Source organism: Arachis stenosperma, chromosome 5 (genome assembly GCF_014773155.1).
Source record: "Arachis stenosperma cultivar V10309 chromosome 5, arast.V10309.gnm1.PFL2, whole genome shotgun sequence".
NCBI classification, from domain to species: domain Eukaryota; kingdom Viridiplantae; phylum Streptophyta; class Magnoliopsida; order Fabales; family Fabaceae; genus Arachis; species Arachis stenosperma.
The window spans coordinates 3,194,750-3,217,193 of record NC_080381.1 but is presented as its reverse complement, the minus strand read 5'-3'; the positions used below and the strand labels follow the sequence as shown (position 1 = coordinate 3,217,193).

Here is a 22,444-nt window from a genome sequence, read left to right as displayed (position 1 = left end):
TTTCAAACAAAAGATCAGATATTGTTGAAATACCTAGATATTGTCCAAAAGTTATTACATGATTTTTCAAAAGTTGACATCAGCCATATACCTAGGGAACAGAACAACAGAGCCGATATTTTGTCAAAATTGGCCACAACACAAACACAAACTTCAACCCTATTCCAATCAACTCTAAGCAGACCAAGCATTGATATACCTAATATCCTAAGCACAATTAATCAAAAGGGTTGGCAACAACCTTACATACATTATCTTCAAAACGGTACTATTCCAGAAGAAATTCAGGAAAAGAGTAAATTTAAACGACAAGCCTCCTTTTTTACACTGATGAATAACACTCTTTATAGGCGAGGATATTCTCGACCTTTGCTAAAATGCTTGAGCAGGGAAGAAGCTGATATTGTCTTGACAGAAGCCCATGAGGGCATCTGCGGAATACATTGTGGTGCTCGGACTTTAGCACGAAAGGTACTCCGGGCAGGCTTTTACTGGCCGACGATATGGGACGATAGTAAACAGAAAGTCAAATCCTGTGACAAATGTCAGAAACACTCACCGATGATTAATATGCCAGCAGAACATCTTCATCAGGCCGAGGTAAGCTGGCCGTTCAACAGATGGGGAATGGACATTCTTGGACCATTCCCCACGGCCCCAAGACAGGTGAAATATTTAGTGGTTGCAATAGACTATTTTTCAAAATGGATTGAAGCACAACCCTTGGCAAAAATCACATCATCCCAAATGATAAGTTTTGTTTGGAAAAACATAATTTGTAGATTCGGTGTACCACACCATATTGTTACTGACAATGGTCGACAATTCACTGACCATAATTTTAAGGAATTTTTGCAGAACTTAAAAATAAAGCAGCATTTTTCGTCGGTGGAGCACCCACAATCAAACGGCCTAGCAGAGGCCGCTAATAAAGTCGTCCTTCAGGCACTACGAAAGAAACTTGACGACGCAAAGGGATTATGGGCCGAACTTGTACCAGAAGTGCTATGGGCCTACAACACTACAGTACATTCAACGACAAAAGAAACGCCGTTCCGCTTAGTCTATGGATCCGAAGCAATGATCCCTATGGAGATATCGCAAAGTTCCCTCAGAACGCAGTCCGAGCATCATAATGAAGCTCGGCAGGCAGAGCTTGACCTAATTGAAGAAATTCGAGAAACATCAGCTATTCGACACCGAGCACTACAACAACAGTTAAGCCGACGATATTCACGAATAGTTCAGCCGAGAACATTCAACGTCGGCGACTTGATCTTAAGAAAAACTGAGCAAGCCCGCCGACCTCCTTCCCATGGAAAGCTCGCCGCAAACTGGGATGGCCCCTACCGAGTATACGAAGTCCTCGGACGAGGAGCCTATAAGTTGGAGCAATTAGACGGCACAAAAATTCCAAGCACATGGAATGTCAACTCTTTGAAACGATATTACAGTTAGAAAATAAACCAGTACTCTTTTTCCTACTTTGAGGATTTTTTCCGAAAGGTTTTTACTCAAAGAGGTTTTAATGAGGCTGGTGCAAAGTTGTACAGGTACTATCAATAAAGCCTAAATCTTTTCAAGTAATTTCAGTAAGCATTTATCTCTATTTGAAGTTCCAAACAAACTACAATTCATTAACAAAAAGTACCATTAAACGCAAAAAGTCGCATCATTTAACTACGGATGCGCAAACAGACATATCAGTTATCACGCCAACAAAAGGCTACAGAACAAACGATTAGGAAACAGAAAATCCCTAATCATACAGACTACAGAAAGCACGTCTAAGTGTCTTTTAACAGAAAATAAATAAAAATCAGTCAGCCAGATTATCATCACCCTCCTCAGCAGTTTCTTCATCATCAACAAGTTTCCCATCCTGAACTATTTTCCCGGGATCCATAGCAGAAAAATCAATATCAGGAGCAAGATGCTTTGCCTGGTTCACAGCCCTCTGAAACCCTTCAGCAAACGCATCCAAAATGTCACCCTGTTTGCTACTCTCAAGCTCTTTAATCTTCGCCGACAAATCAATAACTCGGTCAGTAAAGCCTAGTAGGTCACTTTCTTTCTTTTTCAGCAAACCAGAAAGGTTTTCACGACACTCTAGTTCAACCTTCAGATCAGTCTCAGCATCAGAGAGCTTCTTTTTCAGGTCAGTCAAATTCGACTCTTTTACTGATAGCTGATCTTTCAGTTCAGTAAATTTGCTATGTTCAGAAGCCAGCCTCCTATGTTTTTTCTCTTGACTACGCCCAATACTGGCGAGTCGGAAACCTAACACCTGAAAACCAAAAATAAATGTCACCAAAAAAAAAAAAACAAAAGAGACAAGACCTGAATATCACAAATATGTTCGGTAACAAACCTGTAGAAACTGATCTACTGCCATATCTCCAACCTCTCCCACCCGATTCATATCGGACACAGTTTGTACAACCTCATCAGCTACCACATTAAAAGGGAATTTCTTACTCCATACTGAACCAGACTCCCCTTCCTCTTCGAAAACATGAAGCTTTTCTTGATTCACAATAAAACTTGATAAATCCTCAAGAGGAATGCTGTTGTCTTTAGCCAACACCTCCTCGGCAGTACCAGACTCTGACTTCCTCTTTTTGAAAACAATCCCTTTCTTCTTTGGCTGAGGTTGGTTAACCTCGGTACCACCATCCGCCTTATCAGCGTTCGATGAGGAACCATCAAAATTCTTCGCCTTAAAACGTGATCTCAAGCTCGAAGCAGTAACCCCAGGAAAATTTCCAGCTACAACACAGAGACAAAATTCTTCAGTACATATATTGAGCAGCCAAAATCTCGAAAAAACCCTCATAATAAAAATACCTTACCAAAATACTCTATAACAGCAGATTTATTTTCCTCCCACACAAGTAGGTCGGACACAGATATTAACCCTCCCCTATCAACCATCTCCATTAGAAATGAGATAATACACTCATTTCGGGAATTAATGAGTTCCGGACCCAGTATATGCTGCGGTTGACAGCACCAATACATGGAAAATTTTTCCCCCAAATTTTCGTCTAGATAAAAAGGAAAATCTTCATCTTTCGATTTCACTTTCAAAAACATCTCTTTGAAATCCTTAAAAGAGGATTTGTAAAGTTTGAAAATTGAAAACCCTGGAGTACTGTTTAGATTGATCCACAAACCCTTCCAAACCCCCTTGGCTTGGAACAGACAAAAAAACAACTCTAACTCCGCTTCAATCTCAAGGAAATCCATCAGAGCCTGGAAGCACCTGATGAAAGCCCACCCATTCGGGTGTATTTGAGACGGAGCACAATTCATCTGTCTCATCACATCACATTCGAAAACAGAAAAAGGAAGCTTAACTCGCAGTTCCTCCATTACGCAACTATACATGTAAAAGTATTCAAAATCTGTTTTTCTGTGGAAAACCCGGTCAGATCGACTGCATGGCAGCATCTCCACCCGAAACCCACTCCTAACTATCCTTCCCAGGTTCACCCTATTTACACTCTCCATATCAGAAAATAAAGACGCACGTATGTGTACATCCTGGTCAACCCAACCATAACTTTCGTCATTTTCAAAACCAACAAAAATTTTTTTCTTTTTGTCACTCATTTTCAAAGAACAGAACAGAAAGCAAAAGTATTAGAGACGAAGAAGAAGCAGTTTTTACTGACCTCTAGTACTCATTTCTGCTATAACAGTTTCTGCCTCCCACTCAAAAACCTTAAGAATTCCACAAGCTTCCCTAGCCACTAATTTTAATTTAACTCTTCAGTTCAATTATAACATCCTGGCCGTTAAATTAAAAGCCATACTAAACGGTTACCAAGTCTCATGGGAAGTTGAACCAAGCAGTAATAATTACACTACACAACACCCAACGAGCAATCCCATCTATACCTATGTCAACAGTAAGTGAGGAAACGAGACACGTTGACCTGGGGGCTCCACACACCGAGCTATAACTCGCCAATTAAAAGCTCAACCTGTCTCCTCTAAGTCAGGCCAAGCTTGGGGGCTGTGATATGAGCTGTATGGTCGGTTACGAGTTATAAGCTCGGTAACGTATTCGCCATCACAACCGATCTTCGGTTACAATCAGCATTCATTCTCACTCAATAACGTCGGATGAGCAATAAATTACCTCTCCAAACGTTACGACCCAAGTCTAACGTTCGGCAACAAACAGATTTAAAAGGAAAGGCAAAAGGAGGAGAAGGTAATCAATCTGTCACAAAAATAACCTTCATACATATTCTCTTATTAACTTGATCGTCGGAGTGCCTTTGCAGGTACCCACCCCCGTGTTCCTTCTGGTGGACGAGGTTCCGGATCGTATCTCAGGAGTCTGCCGACCTATCTAGAAAGCGACCTATACCTCGGCCGGAGCTGGTAAGAACAGTACTAATAAGTAAGAAAAAGTATTATACATAAAAGAATAGAATAAATGACTATTTATATCTATAAAAGATAAAAATATTGACATATGTACCCATATTAAATCGAAACTAAATTTATATTTACGCAAGATGTCTTTCGTGTAATAAAAATACCCTATCTTTGGAGAATTGGAGTACCACGTAAGATATTTTTGTCAGACAAAAGACCTATTTCATGGATACAAATTTAGTTTTAATCTAGTGTGGATACATATGTCAGTATTTTTATCTTTTATGAATATAAATGGTCATTTATTCTAAAAGAATAAGAAGTATTATTCTTGTAAAGTTTAGTAGGTCACTTATTATTTTATTTTCTTATAATATGGTAGTATGATAATTTTATTTGAACCAACTCTAGCTTTTGGAAAAAAATCTTCTCTTCTCGTAATATCTTCCATGAGGTTGTGTAATTGTGTTTGTAAAATATGAAAATTTTAGGGTTAAATGTTATCTTTTTTTTACTTTAATTTTAATTTTACAGCCTTTATATATATATATATATATATATATATATATATGCTCAAAAAAAAAGAGAAGAGCAAACGAAATATATCCAAAAATAAGTAAACAATTGAGAATTAAAAGAAAGACAATACTGCACACTCTTTAAAATATTATTTCTAGTCAAATCAAAAAGTAATGAAAAATAATTTTTAAGTTGTAATTTCAATACTAAAATTTTTAAAGTAATAAACAAAATTTAAAACATAATTAACATATTTACCAATATTACTAATCCTTAAAGAATGAAAAACGAAAACTCAACTTTAAAAATAGGTCAATGCATAACCTCAAAATAAAATAAAACTTAGATTAATAATCCAAGAAAACAAAAACAAAACTCCTAATCCCCTTAACAAAGGAATGAGTGACTCATAGAAAAAGATGAAAAATGGCATAGGGACGAGCGACAACGATAGCCTAGTGACGAGTAAGGGGTCGGGTTGCGCCATTGAAGAGCAAGCCATCGACGAGAGAGAGCAGAGCAGAGCTTGTAGAGGAGTCGACCCGATGACAATGAAAAAAGTAGGCAGATGAGGTACGATAAAGCCAAGACAGCTAAGGCAAGATATGGAAAGAAGACAAAGAAGGATTCGAGAGGCGAGTAAACACTGGCGGCGCAAGGACGAGGAAGAGAAAAAAGAAAAGAGAGAAAGAAGGAAGTATGACAATACGGGTTGGTCCAGGTGGCGATAATGATGTCATGTTTTGAGGAGGGTGACTGTACAAAAAAAGAATGCAGGAGGATATCCTAACTAATTTTTATCAAAGGGTAGAGTTAAATTTTTAAATTTTGATAGAAGGTAATTTTAAAAAAAAATTAGAAAAATTTTAGTTTTTGTCTCTAAAAATTTTAATTCTATATATTCTCACTTTCTAAAAATACTAAAATGACTGAAATTTTATATTTCAAAATTAAAATTTTAATTTTAATTTGTTCGTTATAATATAAGTATTTCATACCAAACACAGTCTATTAGACATACCCATCAAAAAGCCTTATCATTTTTTTTAACTAGCTAATAAGATGAACGGTAAGGGGGTGGTGTTTGCACTTTCTTTCGAACAATTATTTATTATTAGTTAGACTTATTGAAGGGAGGTATAAAATAATTTTGGCCTCTATCACTATTCCTACGGCCATTATTAAATTCATATGGACCGTTATGAAAAAGTTAATATATGAAGCAATATTGCTGCTGCCTGCTCTTGTCTTTTATTTTATAAAGCTTGCACCATAAAATGGAACTTATATGGGGGCAGTTAGATTGTGTACGTGATTGCCATTAACACATTTGCTTCATATTCAACAAATTTTACCAAATTGCATCGATCGGTTGCTTATAAGTGGGAGAATTCCCCAAAATAAAAATGGATAATTATGTTTATCACATATGCTAATAAATTATTAGAACAATAGTAAATAACTTGGTTTTTCGAAACTAAGAACGCATATACAAATTTTTAAATTGTAAGAATATAGTCTCTCACTCTCTCCACATTTTTTTTCTCTTAGCAAATTAGTAAAGATGTTTAAAATTATTTTATTTTGTATTTTTAACTATTTTTAATTTTATTTTATGTTCATTCATTATTGTTAGAATAATTAATTAATATTAAATATAATAAATACATAATTATAAAATTATAAATATTAAATTAAATGTGAGTAACTTAAAGTTATTGACCCTCTAATATAATTCGCATAGACATTCATATTACTTAAATTAAAGTGGGTGAGGAATTTAGAAAATTTGAGTGTGAAAGATTGAGGCCCGTTTGGGAAACTTTAGAGATAACTCTTTTTAACTTTTGACTTATGAAAAGTAGTAGTATTAATGTCTGATACAATTTTCAAAATCAAATTATAACTTTTTAAGAAGCTATTTAGGAGCTTATAGAGAAGTTAAAAAAAATTACTTCTCTCATAATACTTCTACTTTTTATCACATTTCTATAAAATAAACACTTTTAGATTTAAAAATTCAAACACAAAATAATTTATCTATAAATTATTTTTAACAGAGTCATTTATTATTTAAGTTATTTTATCAAAAGGAGCTTAATTAAGTTGATTATCCAAACTGGACCTGAAAAATATGTAATGCTAAATAGTTAGAGAGACAAAAAAATAACAGATAGAACTTGTCTTATTTAATATTTATTAATTATTACAATAATTAATTAATATTAAATAAAATAAGTTATAATTATTTTTGATTAATTTTGTTTAGTTACTAAATATTTCCGATGCAAATAAATAAGTATAAAAATTGCCGAAGGTTTCGCCGGCAAGGGCCTACATAGAAACAATAGTTTCAAGAGAATATGCAAAGAGAAGGTAAACAAACAAAAGATTGGAGGGTTCAATTAATGTTGTGTAGTAATATAATTCACGAGAATGGAGGGCTACATTTTGGGATACACATTATAGCATTGTGCACTTCAAAGTTCAAACAATCATGGTACGTTTGGTTTAAGAAGATAGGGTAAAATATATTTTTTATTTTTTAATTTTGTTAAAATTTTAAAAAAATATTCTTAAATTTTATTTTATTTTAATTTTGTTCAAAAAATTGTTATTTGTATCAAATATATCGTTAATGGTTATTTTTGAAAAAATTTAGAACTAATTTATATAGTAATAATTTTATAAAATTAATTTTTAATATAAGTAAATTAGATATAATTGTCATGTATTATTGTTGAATTAGCCTTAAATTTTTTAAAAATTTAGCTGTTAAGTGTATATTTGATGCAAATAAAAAATTTTATAACAAAATTGAAACAAAATAAAACTTACGGGTATTTTTAATAAATTTCAAGAATAAAAATATATTTTATTTATTTTTTAATTTTAATTTTTTTGTGCTTATATTCTTTTATAGAAAAGGATAAAATTAGAAAAAAATTAAATTTTAATTCTTTGTCTTTTTGTAATTCCAAACCCAAAAAAATAAAAAAATAAAAAATACAAATGAACACAAACCAAACAAATATTTAATAATTTAATGATACATTATCAATATAAAACCAATTTAAATACATGTATCTAATTATATAATATTATATCAACAAAAATAACCACCTGCATGAATTGTCATAAAAAAAACCAATATGATTAAATAATTGTATAAACAATAAAACTAAACTCACCATTTAAACGCTTGTTTTAATTTCTTGACATATAGAATTTCAACTAGGGTTATCCAAGGTCCCGAACAATCATTTCGCTATATTTATTTCTGAGAATAAGATAGAACAAGGCACTGAAAATAAAATATAAATGATAGAGACACAAAATTTAGTATTCTTATATTTTGTTTGGTAATAAAATAAAATAAATTATGAAAATTTAATTTATTCTATTTTTTCATTCAAAAAATTTGAGAAAAAAAATATAATAATAAAAATATAATTATGAAAAATTAACAAGAATAATAAAAAAATAAAAAAAATTGTGTACTTTATTTTTGTCTCTGTGTTCTTCTTATCAGGATTATACAAAATATACTAATTCAATATCTCTAAATACAACATCTCTATCCATATTTTATTTGTCAAATATAATTTTATATCTCAGTGTCTCTGTTTCAATATTATGTCCCGATAAACAAACGCAACATTTATGATGCTGCATGTGCAAGCTTGTAAGAACATTAAGAGAGTGCATGAGAAAGTTGAGGAGGCAAGTGTCTTTAGTCTTCAATTTGGGTGGACCATATTGCTATATATGTGTTAAAGAACCTAGGCTTCAATGAGAATCATCGAAAGTAGTTGGTAAAGTGAAACCTTTTGGACTTTCGGTAACAGCTACTACAATCAATTTGTTTGAAATTTTTCATTTTTGTACATTCCGTTAAACCCAAGTTAATAATGTGTCGAGTTCATTGTCAACAAAACAATCATACTTTGATTTACTTTTTCATTGTAATTTCTCAATCTTTTGCTTTAACGTTGTAATGTGCATCTTCAACCATATTTCTACCTTTGATGCACTTTAAATTCATTGTAATTGAGGAAAGAAGGCGTTGTATAATTGTATGCCCCATAGATGTTAAGAAAATTAAAGAGACCAATCTTATTTTAAAAGTAGAAGGCTTGATCTTTTCACCATTACTATTTTCGAAGAGAAAATTCAGATTTTTTTATCTCGATTTAATGTAATAATTGAGAGTCTTAATTTATTTTTCTAATTATCTTTTTAATACTTAAAAGAGTAAAATTTTAAATACATGTGTTACTTTTTAAAAACAAAAAAAATCAAAACAAACTTTATTTAGAAGTTAGAAAGATATTAACAAAATGAGTTAGGACTTTTCAATCATTTTTTATTTATATTCTATATACTACTAGATATGATATAAATATATATTTAACAATTGATAAATATGAATAAAAATAGTATCACTTTCTTAATAATTTAGTGTGTACTTTCTTTTATTTCAATTTTGTCACAAGTTAGTCACCAAAAAAATTTTGCCACAAGTTACCAAAACAATATTATGATAATTATGTCAGACGACATCGTTTTATTTGCATAAGTACATTAACCCTTCTTTAATTTAATATTTTTTCTTTCTCCTAAAATATGAATAGAGACCTTTTCCTCTTCTTATTACTCTTTAATGGCGTTGCTCTGATATATCAATGGCCCTCCTGTAAATATTATAGATAGTTTCATTGTTCAAGAGCACAGTAACATTAGTGTGCTCCAGGAGAGAATGACTGAAAAGAACATTGTTGTATGACTCTACAACAATCGTCCAAATCTAAAATTAGAAATTAGAAAGAAGAAAAACAACATTGTTGATTTCAGGAAAAGCAAACCTCAAAGTAGCGATTAGGGAATAGAACATGTGAAGTAAATTCTTGAACAATAAATCTTCAAATTATACCTAACAGAAAGGGTAGATGGTGAAGCCGAGTTTGGACTTCTTACCATAATTGACAAAGAGGCACTCAAGGAAGAGGAAACCGAGGTTGAAGCCAGTATCGTCACCGATGGTATTGAAAACGAGGAAGTCCTGGGGGCTGGTGCAGTTGTTGGCAAGCTTGCGAACGTGATCAAGGTAGAGGTCGATGATCTCCTTATTGACAGTGTAGTGTACCTTAGCAAAGTTGTTGGTGGCGTTCTCCTTGATAGAGATAAACTACTCTGGGTGGAAGAGCTAGTGGTACGTGTTGGCTCTGACCTCGTCGATGACGGTTGGCTTCAGATCGACAAAGACGGCATGAGGAATGTGCTAGCCAGATATTGTCTTGCTGAAGAAAGTGTAGAATACATTGTGCGCCACTCCAAAGAAAGTGTTACTGACAGTTATAGAAATCAGATCGAAGAATTGGTAAATTGAAAAGTGGAATTGGAAATGAGATTGAAATTGAAACCTAGTTAGTTAGTTAGTTATCTAAGCATCATACCATCAGACTGGATGCCATTGATAAAAGAAGGCTTCCTCATCGTTATTATTCTTTCTTCTAGTTAAGAACAACTAAGAAGAGAAGACCTGGAGTAAATTTGAGAATTAGGATTTTTTAAAATTGGTCCAGGGACTAAATTTCTATAGAAAAGTTTTGTCCTCCACATTAGCTTGCTCTTATCTTGCCAACGTATCAGAAACGAGTCCATTTTAACTCTCCAATGACGCTTGTTGGCAGAAATTGTTTGAAGGACGACTCTGAGTCTCGTAATGCAACTTTAACGATGAATACGAGTAATTATTAATTTGAAGGACTACTACGAGACTCGAATGTAACTTCACATTACATTTGGATGGTGTCCGTGTATATGAGAGACACACACAACAATATATGTGCACTGTTTATTTTGTAAGACACAAATTCAAAAAAGACACTGTTACACATAACTACACACAAAGAACATGTATTTTGTGTCTGGCCAAAGTGAAGAGACATGAAAATTTAGCTTGAGACATAGTTCAAAATTCCAAAATTACCCAATTCACATTAACATTCTCTTTTCTCTTCTCCTCTCTCCCTCCTCTAACCTCCATTGTTATTGCATCTCAACTCCTCCTCTCCAAATTTATTTCATCCGTATCCTCCACCATCTCAGATCCATCAAGTAGTTACGCTTTCGAAGCACTTTGTGTTTATCCTCCCCAAGATCGACGTCTCTCTTTCTGGATCTCTCTTTCTTATTCTCTCCTCTTTGGCATCACCATCTCTGACAACGTCGCCTTCACTTTCTCTATCTCCTTCTTCTCTATCTTCGTCTAATGATGAGAAATAGTGTTGGTGATTAGAGTGGTCGACTATCATTGTAGATCTGATGCTGCTATAACTACAAACACGAGAAGGTTGTCTCTGTCAAACGCCGCAGTAACCACGGGCATAAAGAAGGTCGTCCAACACTGTGGTTTGCTTCTGCATCGCCCTTCGTCATCACCGTCATTTTTTTCATCATTTGTTTCTTCTTTAATGCGTCAACAAACTCTTACCCTTATTTTCATTTTTTAATTTAAATTGTTTAAGTGATATTTAAATTGGAGTTGTTAATTTTATTTATTTGAAATAAGATTGAAATATCAATATTGATGATAATAGTAGTAGAAATGCGTGATGATGGTAATGATAGTGGTGGTGGTGTTGATGTTGTTTTAATTTGGAGATAAATTTGACTTTTGAGTTAAGTACACGTATTTTGTGTATTATAACTATTATCACCAAACATGTTAAAAATTGTTTATATCTATACTCATGTATCTCTGTTTTTATGTCTATGTCTCTATTTGTTTATAACAATAACCAAACACAGTGTAAGGGGCTACTTTAAAATATGTCACAAGTTGATATGTCACAAGTTGTCAATTTTTTTTTTTTACGGAATCCTATAACCCTAATATTAATTAAGTAGACGAATAAACTAAGCAGTTAATTCACGTAAGTTGCTTCACAAGTTTTTTTTTTTCGGTATTCAGTAGGTTTACAACTGGTCAAAGTTGTAACCGATAGTCCAGAGTATTTATGTTGTTTTTGAACTTGGGATAGTCCAGTTTATGGCCCATCAAAAAGAAATGAAAACAAAAAAACCCACCAACATTACATCGATCCTGACAAAAAAAAACCACAACACTAAACTTTCAATTATTCTGAGTGGAGCGGCGGTCGGAATTCCAAAGGTTTTCAACGTTGGATCTGGTTGCGGCGGTGGTTCCGTTGATTGACTGATTCGATGATTCCCAAGTTTTGACCCATTTTCCTTCTCCATGGCCTGCTCTTCTTTCTTCCCCTCTTCCCACTTCTTCAATCCTCTCTCTTCCTCCTCCTATTGTTCTCCACCGCCGCCGGTCTCCGCCACTCGTTTCCGCTCCCTTCCATCCAAACAACTCAACACTCTTTTTACCACAGCCCCTCCTCACCACCGTCGTTTTTCGGCGCTTCCTCTCTTCTCGGAACACCATGGCGGCGGTAACAACAACAACAACAACAACAATGGGGGTGGTGGTTGGGGATACCCCTTTGACTCCGACGACTCTTTTTCACCATCAAGCCACACCCTTTTCTTCTCATTGCTTCTCTCTTCGGCTTTCTGCTCCTTCTCCCAACTCGTCCTCGCAAAATTCGCAAAGGCGAAAACTTTGGCTTCCGAGAAAGAAGCTTTCTCAGAGTCTCTTTGGGAAGTGAAAGGTGGCAAGTGGACAAAGCTAATCCCTGATAATTTCAACGATTCTTTCGTGACCTCGGAACCCGGTTTGTTCAGTGAGTTATCATCCATTAACTCGACTCAAGTTGTAACCTTTCTGTGGTTCAAGTGCAGGGACCTCTTCCTTCGTTTGATGCTCCCTGAAGGGTTTCCCAAAAGCGTAACCAGCGATTACTTGGAGTATTCTCTGTGGAGAGCGGTTCAGGGTGTTGCAAGTCAGGTTAGTGGGGTGCTGGCAACTCAATCATTGCTTTATGCTGTTGGGTTGGGAAAAGGTGCAATTCCCACTGCTGCTGCCATTAATTGGGTTCTCAAGGATGGAATTGGGTACCTCAGTAAGATTATGCTGTCCAATTTCGGCCGCCATTTCGATGTTAACCCCAAAGGCTGGAGGTTGTTTGCTGATCTGCTTGAGAATGCCGCATTTGGTTTGGAGATGTGCACTCCTGCTTTTCCACAGTTCTTTGTGCTGATTGGTGCTGTGGCCGGCGCCTCCCGTTCCGCAGCCGCATTGATTCAGGTGATTGAATGGATCTTGTATATAGTAAATGAAGCTAGAAACAAACGAATCCCTTGTATTCTACTTTGTTTAAATGATTTTGTTTAGGTAGTGGCTGGTATGGTTAAGACATTTTAGTATAGAAGGCAATCTATTCTCCTGTATGATTCAGGCTGGGGAGTATGGGTAAACTTAATCTAGTTAGTTATTCGTATGAAAAATGATTGAAGCGAATTAGGCGTCAGGCATCTGATTGAAACTTGAACCTGATTTTATATTTACAGGCATCAACCAGGAGTTGTTTCTTTGCTGGTTTTGCTGCTCAAAGAAATTTTGCTGAGGTAAGAAACAGATTGTTCTTGCTTTGAATAAATAGAAGTACTTGTTTAATGACACAGCTCAACCATTCTAGCATTACTAGTTATTGGAAATTTTCTGAACACATGTTCATTTTATTTTATTTAATTTTTCTTTCTAAAAGTAATTCTAAATATTAGGTAATTGCCAAAGGTGAAGTACAAGGAATGGCAAGCAAGTTTATCGGTATCGGGATTGGTATAGGATTGGGTAACTGCATAGGATCCTCCACGCCTCTTGTTCTTGCATCCTTTGGTGTTGTGACTTGGATTCACATGTACTGCAATCTGAAGTCATACCAGTCAATTCAATTGAGGACTTTGAATCCTTATCGTGCAAGTAATTTCTGATCTCTTTCTCTCACTCTGGCTAACATTAACATGTTGGGGATGTATTATAGTAAACTTTGAAAGAATGAGTGTGTACTATTGATGAAACATTGAATATTCTTCCAAGTTGTCTCTTACATGTAGATTTAAATGTTTTTGCAATCAATTGTTGGAGGAATAAGGAGCCGAGAAATGATACTAGGATTTAATAAGTTTTAGTTTTTCTTTATGGTTTAGAATTTTATACATATGATTATTGAGTTTTAAACAGGTTTGGTTTTCAGTGAATATCTACTGAGTGGCCAGGCACCACCAGTTAAAGAGGTCAATGATGAGGAGCCATTATTTCCGGCTGTACCCATATTAAATGCAACGTTTGCAAATAAAGTGAGTTAATCTTGCTTCGATGATATATATATATATATATATATATATATATATATATATACACGACATTTGAATCTTCAAACTGAAGTTCCTAGCTGTTGGATCATATTTTTGCGGCATGCTAAAATGTGATAAAAGTTTTTATTTTTATAACGTATTATGTAGTTTAAGGTTGCCTTTCGTTTTATTCTACTTCTCAGTTGAGGGAGGCTAAGGATTTGGGGAAATATCATATCACATATATCTATCTTGCCAATTGCCATGATAATGTGTGATATTGCTTGTCTGATTTTGAAAACTTCGAATATTTAGTGCTTCCTTGCAAATCTTATATAGTAAGCCCATATAAAAGATGATGATTGTGTTGGGCACTAAACAACTGGTATAAAACACCGTCGAACACTTAATGACATTGCCTCTTCATGACATGGCTTGTTCGCTTTTGTACTAGGCAAAATCAAATGCATTGTCATCTGAAGCAAAGGATGCGGCTGCAGAAATTGAACGGCGTCTAGAACTTGGGTCCAAGCTTAGTGAAATTGTCAGCAGCAAGGATGACGCGCTCGCTCTGTTCACGCTTTATAAAGATGAGGGTTATATCTTGTCAGAACACATGGGGAAATTCTGTGTAAGTTGACAGTCATATACACACAAAATTTGATAGCCTCTTCCATTTGGTAGGAGCATATTGGACCTGAGATTTTCCTTGTTATGTTTCTATCTTCCCAGAAAATTGGATTAAAAGATAAGAAGTTCAAAGGATAAGGGTGAGTTTGGAGTGACTTTTGAAAAAGAAATTTTTTTTAAGAAAAAGCAATTTCATGTTTGGATAGAAAACATAAGAAGTATTTCTGTTTTAGTAAACGATTAATTAAAATCTTAAAAGTTTTGCCTTTTTCTGAAAAGCAACATATTGTTTGCTTAAAATAAAAGAATTTTTTAATAAAAGTACATTTTTTTAATGAGAAAAAATTTCTTTTCTTCTCTTCAAAAAGGCCACTCCAAATGAGGCAAAAAGTCTTTCCCCTTCTAGATATTAGCAACCTGGTACATTGTTGTGTTATGGACAGTGACTAACATATGTGGCTGAATCAGGTTGTTCTTAAGGAGAGCTGTTTGCCATTAGATATGCTGAAGGCGTTGTTTCAGGTCAACTATGTATATTGGTTAGAGAAGAATGCGGGAATTGTAGGAAGAGGAGTCGTTAATGATTCCAAACCTGGCGGGAAGCTGCACATGTCCCTTGATTATGTAACGCGGGAATTCGACCTTGTCAGAAGTGATGGGGAATCAGTAGGTTGGACCACAGACGGCCTCATTGCGAGGCCATTGCCAAATAGAATTCGTCTGGGCAACATGGCATCCTCAGCGAGTAGCTGATACTGTTAAGGTTTGGTGGTTTTCATGCATGGGCAGTTGAATTGCCATGAAGAAGCATGGTGGATGAAGATGTGGGAGAGATCAAAGTGGATTAGCTGGTTCTTATCATCTTTGTCCATTGTTGGTGATCAGCACATCAATGGGTCCAATGGTGTGGAGAGACATAGAGCTATAAATGGTTGGAACCCTAAAACACCACACTGCAAAGATATCAATTTGAATGTGAATGATGGACTGACTTTTGAAAGGGTCCAACAATGGCCATGAAAGAGATGTGCATGTAATTGTCAAGAGAATTTGATATTCAATACATGTAGGTGTGGTTTGCTCAAAATCTCACACAAATAGAATTGAATGTTTCTCATACACAGGGATTTGAAATTAAATGCGAAATTTGTCCCTCCAATGCTTAGTCTTAGTTTAGTTAAAATTTTATAATAATTATATAAGTGACAAAATTTTATTGGTTCTCTATTAAAATAATATTAAAAACACTCCATTAGAAATGTTCTTAAGTATGATTAAAACATCAATAATATTTGAAAAACAATAAAAAAATCAGTTATCTAATTTAATATTCATTAATTATTATTAGAATAATTAAATAATAAAGATATAAAGTAAGTATAGTTATTGTCTTAGACAAGTTAGAAGCTAAATACTAGTGAGGTGCGATGTGCGAAAGAAGAATATAAGAGAAAAAGATGGAGGAGGTAGAGAGACTGTGGAACGAAGTGAGAGAGCTAAGCTTAGGCAACAACAGCAAAGTGGAAAGACTGCAAACCCCACCAACCGCCCTTCAATTCCTCAGAGATTTCGTTAACCCAAACAAACCCTGCATCATCTCCAACGCTATCAACCACTGGCCAGCACTCTCCCTTTGGGCCCAGGCCCAACCCAATCAGGCCCAACATTCCTACCTCTCCCGCTCCCTCTCCTCCTCCAGCGTCTCCCTCCACCTCACCCCCTCCGGCCGCGCCGACGCCCTCGCCCCTCTCCCTTCCTCTCCTTCCTCCCTCTGCTTCGCCTCCGCTCACGTGCAGCGCACGCCCTTCCCCGAGGCCCTCCGCCTCATCGCCTCCCCCGATGACAACCCCGCCGTCGTCGCCTACGCCCAGCAGCAGAACGACTGCTTCCGCTCCGAGTACTCCGCCCTCGCCACCGATTGCGACCCGCACATCGATTGGGCCACGGAGGCTTTCGGCGGCGCTTTGCCTGAAGCTGTGAACCTCTGGATTGGTAACCAGCGTTCTCACACTTCATTCCACAAGGATCACTACGAGAATCTGTATGCCGTTGTCTCGGGAGAGAAGCACTTCATTCTGTTGCCTCCCACTGATGTTCATAGACTCTACATCCGTCAATACCCTGCTGCCACTTACAGATACTCTTCGGTATGCTCTTTCCCTCTTTTATTTATTATGTTTTTTCTTCCATTCATCTTTATTATGCTGTTATAAGTCTAATACATTACTCATGTAAAGATATCTTCATGCCAATAACAGTGGAGATTGACATGTTTGACCAAAATGCCTAATATCTTCATTATCTTTTGTTTGAGTGGTAGATACTGGATCAACAACAAGTATAACGAGATAGGCAAGACTTAAGTTGACTTTATATGTTATGATCCGATGCATGTAGTTGACCCTAATTAGCAAAACAAGACTGTGATGTCAGTGTTTTTGGTTTGTAGGACACTGGAGAGTTTGATTTGGAGCTCGAGGAGCCTATTAGATATGTTCCATGGTGCAGTGTAGACCCTTTTCCTCCTCCTGAGAAACTCCATGAGGAGGTGTCTAAGTTCCCCTTGTACTTCAATGGCCCTAAGCCATTTGAGTGTACAGTGAAGGCTGGGGAGATTCTCTACTTGTAAGCATTTCCCTCCTTTTTCTCTCTTATAATTTCATTAGCCAGATGAATTCGTGCATTTATATAGTTTGTCGCGCGCTCGTGCTGATCAGATGGAACTAATGCAGGCCAAGTATGTGGTTTCATCATGTTAGACAGAGTTCAGGTGATGGAGGATGCACTATTGCAGTAAACTATTGTAAGGATCAAGCCTTACTTTTTCCTTGTCCAATTTGTAATCAAAATCTCTTCTGCAAGTTATATTTTTCTTTTTTATGCAGGGTATGATATGCAATTTGACATTAAGTATGCATATTTCAATTTCTTACAATCTATCCATTACCGATCTCCAAGTCTACTATTGCCTGAGAAATTTCCTGAGGAGACAGATTCAGATCCTCATGGCTTATCACACTGATGAAAATAGTTGTTCCTTAGCCAGTATTCTTTGGGAAAATGCAAGAGATTCGGAAGTGTCATGGAAACATTTCGGGGAAGCATTGATTGATTCCCAAAACAAGCAACTAACTCTTGGAAGCTGGAACTCTTTTAAGATTTTTGACATCTCTACCTGATACGTGGCAAGTGCCAACACAACTTTGTTTTGTCCTTCAATTGTGATATCAGTTTTTGCTGTAATCATTTAATTTTCGCTATTTCTGGTGATGCTGATGAGAATGAGAGAGACTGAATAGTTCAGTTCAGCAATTTTCTCCTAAAACAAGCGTATTCCTTTTTATTATAGTTGTAATATTGTCACATTTTTCGCACATTTTATTCCCTTCCTAATCTGTGTTGTGTTCTACAGTGTGTATTTAGTTTTTGGTCTGATAGCTGGTGTTAATTTTATCTTATTAGTGAAGTGAAAGGAGCACCTAGAAGAGTAGAAGTCGTGACCAGGTCTTCAAATCTTGCAAATTATCTTATACTAAGATGGTTCAAGTCGTATGCATAGTCATCTCCACAATAATATCTTCGTAAAAACTGAAAACTGATATCAATTATTCATAATGGTTAGTTCCAAGTTTTTTTATTTAAAATTTAGAACAAAATGCGCATGGCCATTTCAGAAGTGGTACATACCAAATGGAATTACACTCCATTTTAAAAAAGATACACACGAAATGGAGCCTCCACAATTTACCTAAGTTAGAGGTTCTATTATGTTATTTATGTAAGTTGAAAGGTCCATTTCGTGGGTAATGTAAGTGAATTGGAGGCTCCATTTTGTGTGTGTCTTTTTTGGAATGGAGTGCAATTTCATTTCCTGTGTACTGGATTAAGATGACAATGCGTATTTTGTTCTAAATTTTCATCCATGCACATTCTGAAAATTAATCATTTTTTTATACTTATTTAAATAAAAAAGTCGTTAGTTCTATAACTAAATTACTTATCTTTTTTTACAATTTCGATATAATGATTTGCTCTCTTGATAATTGTAATGACCTAATTTAATTTTAAAATCTAATAAATGTTTTCAATAACAAAAATACTATGAGCATATAAAAATTCAGTTAACGAATTATTTATCATCTATTTATGTATAAATATGTATTGTTTAATTTATATTTTATGTTTGTATGAGTGAGTGGTCGCTGATTTTTAGTATATAAATAGCATGATATTCAAATAATTCATTTCATTATTTGGTGATTCATCACCATTGAAAGTTTCGCAGTCTTCGCTACACAATCAGAAGTACGTAGCAGAAAGCTTGTAGGTCTCATGTTGTCGGTCCAAAAATGGAACTTGTCACTGTTCCGCCGCCAACAGCCACTCAATCCAACTACCATCACCACCACGGCAGCAGCATCTCCACCATTACATATTCTCCTCACAACCCCAAACTCAAGCTTCCTCTCCTTCACACCTCCCCTGTCATCTCTTCAAAACCCCTCCAACCCATTATCTCTCCACAAACCACTACTACTTGCAGCGACAGCATTAAGAGGAGGAAGAAGAAGAAGAAGAAGAAAAATGGGTCTTCAACCTTAGATATATTGTGCTTAATGGAAGCTCTCTACAATCCCATACCCATTGACATCTACACCTCTCTTGTTAAAGAGTGCACTGTTTCTGGGGACCCACATACTGCTATTCACTTGAACAATCACATAATCCACAGTGGGATTAAGCCTCCGTTGCCCTTCATCAATCGGATTCTCATCATGCTTGTGTCATGTGGCTTGTTGGACAATGCACGCCATGTGTTTGATTTAATGTCTGTTAGGGACTTCAACACTTGGGCAACCTTGTTTGTTGCTTATTATGATAATGCTGATTATGCGGACGTAGCTAGAGTATTTGTCAGCATGGTTGAAGATTTGGGTATGGAAGATTCGGAATTCCCTGCGTGGATGTGGGGTTGCCTTCTCAAGTCATGTGCCTGCAGTGCGAACTTCCATCTCGGTATGCAAGCTCATGGATGTTTGTTGAAGTTAGGAGCTTGTACTGACGTGGTTCTAAGTAGCTCTTTGATCAGTTTCTATGGGAAATTCAAGCGCCTGGAAGATGCGAATGCTGTATTCAACCACGCTTCGCGACACAACAACATGACTTGGTCGGCTAAGATTGTAGGCGGATGCAGGGAAAAGCAATTCTCTGAAGTTCTCTGCGACTTCAAGGAGATGGGAAGACAAGGGGTGAAGAAGGATAGCTTCACATTTTCCAGTGTTCTCAAGGCATGTGGGAAGATGCTGAATCACGAACAATGTGGCGAACAGGTCCATGCTAATGCCATCAAATTTGGGATGGTTTCAGATAAATATGTTAAGTGTAGTTTGATAGCTATGTATGGAAGAAGTGGTTTGCTGAGAGATGCAGAACAAGTGTTTGAAATGAAGGGGAATGAAAGAAATGTTGATTGTTGGAATGCAATGGTTATGGGTTACATGCATAATGGTATGCACATTGAAGCTTTGAGGTTTCTGTATCAGATGAAAGAAGCTGGAATGCAGCCCCAAGAAGATCTGCTTAATGAAGTGAGAATTGCTTGTGGCAGTGTTAAATACTAAACCATGAATAAACTGAGAAGTATATTGTATATGTACTATATACACAATGCACAAATGTTGAATGGAAACTATACATATGATTGATGGTTAAAGTCCGGTAACTTTACTTTTGAAAAATGTGTTTAGAATTTGAAGGTTTGTTTGATTTAAGAAAACGATTTTTGCTATATTTTTTTTTTAGAAAAAAACACAATGCAATTTGGATTGGACTGATTCTTTCGATTTTTAAAAGCAAACTTTTAATATTTTAGAATTAAAAAATAGAACAATTTTAAATTAATAAAAGTAAATGAATAAATCTCATTTTACATTTATAAAATGTTATTTGAGTAATAATATATGGGTAACATAAATTTTGTAACAAATTAAATATACTATAAGTAAAATCTTAGATTTGCTAAAACAATAGTATTAGGGTAAATGAGATAAACAAATTAAATAACCTCTAATATAATAATATTATACCAATATCTTAAAATAGATCAGCTTACATACAAATCCTAAAGTAAATCTATATAATTAAATCAAATAAATTTGATTCACATTTGATTCCTTACCCATAGCATAAGATAAAGGGTGCGTACTTCAACATCTAAGTTTCACAAAAGGAATCTCCTGCTCTTAGGTGTTCTCTGTCCCTCCCACTCCTAGAAATTTAAATAAGATAAGTCGTAACTTAGTTATTAATAAATTTGAAAAAGAGGTTAATCATAAATTGAATTTAGTTGATTTAATTTAATATTGATACAAATTATTAACATTTATTATTTTTATATTAATTTTAAAATATAAATGTCAATAAAAAAATATTTTATTTAAATTTAAATAGAATATCAAAATAATAAAAATAATAAGAATAGAAATTCAAATTTTATATTTTAGTTCAAATTCCAAAAAATATACATCTATATAAATTTATGAATATAAAATAGAACATTAACATCTAAAAAATTATTATCAAGGTTTTTGATATTAAAAAAAGTAATATAAAGTATATTCTTCTAAAATGCGATAAAAATTAAAAAATATTGATTATTTATTACACATTATGATATTTCGATATAGGAAACAGAGGCCACAAAAGAGGTCATGTATTAATCAACTACCCCACCAACTATAACAATTTATCTTTGAAGCAATGGTGAAGCAGTGGACCCAACTGCTTTCTTATTGTGCCAGAAATGAAATAGCATCTCCAATTCAAGTGGCTTTGAAAGTGAGTGCTGTTTAAATGGAGGGCAGAAAACTTTTATCTGATTCCTATTCCATGGATAATTATTGGTCATTTTCTAATGAGTGGCTGGTCCCTATTTAGAAGCCAATATTATCCTTTGTAACTGCAGTTCACTGACTCAGAAGATATTTTTCAGTTAGTTTTATTGTTTTTAAAATTTTATTTTTATTATTAGCTGTTTAATTTTTTATAGGAAAAAAAAAGATCTTTTGGAGTTTTGGTTAGATTGCATAATTTAGGACAAAAGTTTAATTTTGCGTGTTTTGTCACCATATGTCTCTCTTGCATGCCTTAGTCCCACTCTTATTTCTCACTGTTTAATTGATTGGATTGTCCCATTGTTACCCTGCTTGCTTCTTTAGTTGAGTTTATTTTGATTTAATTTCTAAAATCTTTTGATGTTATAATTTAAAAAAAAATTATATATTTGATCGAATAATTTTAAAATTTAAATTTTATTAGAATTTTATATTTTATGTATTTAATTAATTATTTTAATTTTATGTAAAATTTCAATTTTTTCGACTATATTAACCATTAACTGTTATGCCGTTATTCTAGCACTATTAATTTAAAATGTATTGTAAAAATAAAAAAGTTGCTAAATTGAATTATATATACTTTTTTTTTATTTGAAAGTAAAAAATTAAAAAACTATATAAAAATTTCTTTAGTATACAAAAATATATTTTTGGGGTGTACCAAAAGTAGTATTACAAGTGTCATTTTTTCTCAAACCCAATTATTACCATTGATTCTGCCGTGATGGAGAAAATAT

The 22,444-nt window shown here is 34.6% G+C and overlaps 3 protein-coding genes across 4 annotated transcripts; all 3 read left to right on the top strand.

The window, feature by feature from the left end:
* Positions 1-12,017: 12,017 nt before the first annotated feature.
* LOC130979246 (protein root UVB sensitive 1, chloroplastic) lies at positions 12,018-15,961 on the top strand. 2 transcript variants are annotated; one of them, XM_057902634.1, is made up of 7 exons: positions 12,477-12,659; positions 12,727-13,132; positions 13,396-13,452; positions 13,609-13,807; positions 14,069-14,184; positions 14,636-14,812; positions 15,280-15,961. In XM_057902634.1, the coding sequence occupies exons 2-7, from the start codon at positions 12,746-12,748 to the stop codon at positions 15,562-15,564; spliced, it is 1,221 nt and encodes a 406-aa protein (XP_057758617.1). In that variant the 5' UTR covers positions 12,477-12,659; positions 12,727-12,745; the 3' UTR covers positions 15,565-15,961. The 2 variants fall into 2 exon arrangements, with proteins under 2 accessions (XP_057758616.1, XP_057758617.1); XM_057902633.1 differs by having other exon boundaries at positions 12,018-13,132.
* Positions 15,962-16,234: 273 nt separating this feature from the next.
* Positions 16,235-18,237, top strand: LOC130982506 (lysine-specific demethylase JMJ32). Its single transcript, XM_057906540.1, has 4 exons — positions 16,235-16,958; positions 17,261-17,436; positions 17,544-17,614; positions 17,697-18,237. The coding sequence occupies exons 1-4, from the start codon at positions 16,269-16,271 to the stop codon at positions 17,831-17,833; spliced, it is 1,074 nt and encodes a 357-aa protein (XP_057762523.1). The 5' UTR covers positions 16,235-16,268; the 3' UTR covers positions 17,834-18,237.
* Positions 18,238-19,078: 841 nt separating this feature from the next.
* LOC130979842 (pentatricopeptide repeat-containing protein At1g31790-like) lies at positions 19,079-20,524 on the top strand. Its single transcript, XM_057903386.1, has one exon. It carries the CDS (start codon positions 19,161-19,163, stop codon positions 20,430-20,432), a length of 1,272 nt encoding a protein of 423 aa, XP_057759369.1. The 5' UTR covers positions 19,079-19,160; the 3' UTR covers positions 20,433-20,524.
* Positions 20,525-22,444: the final 1,920 nt, after the last annotated feature.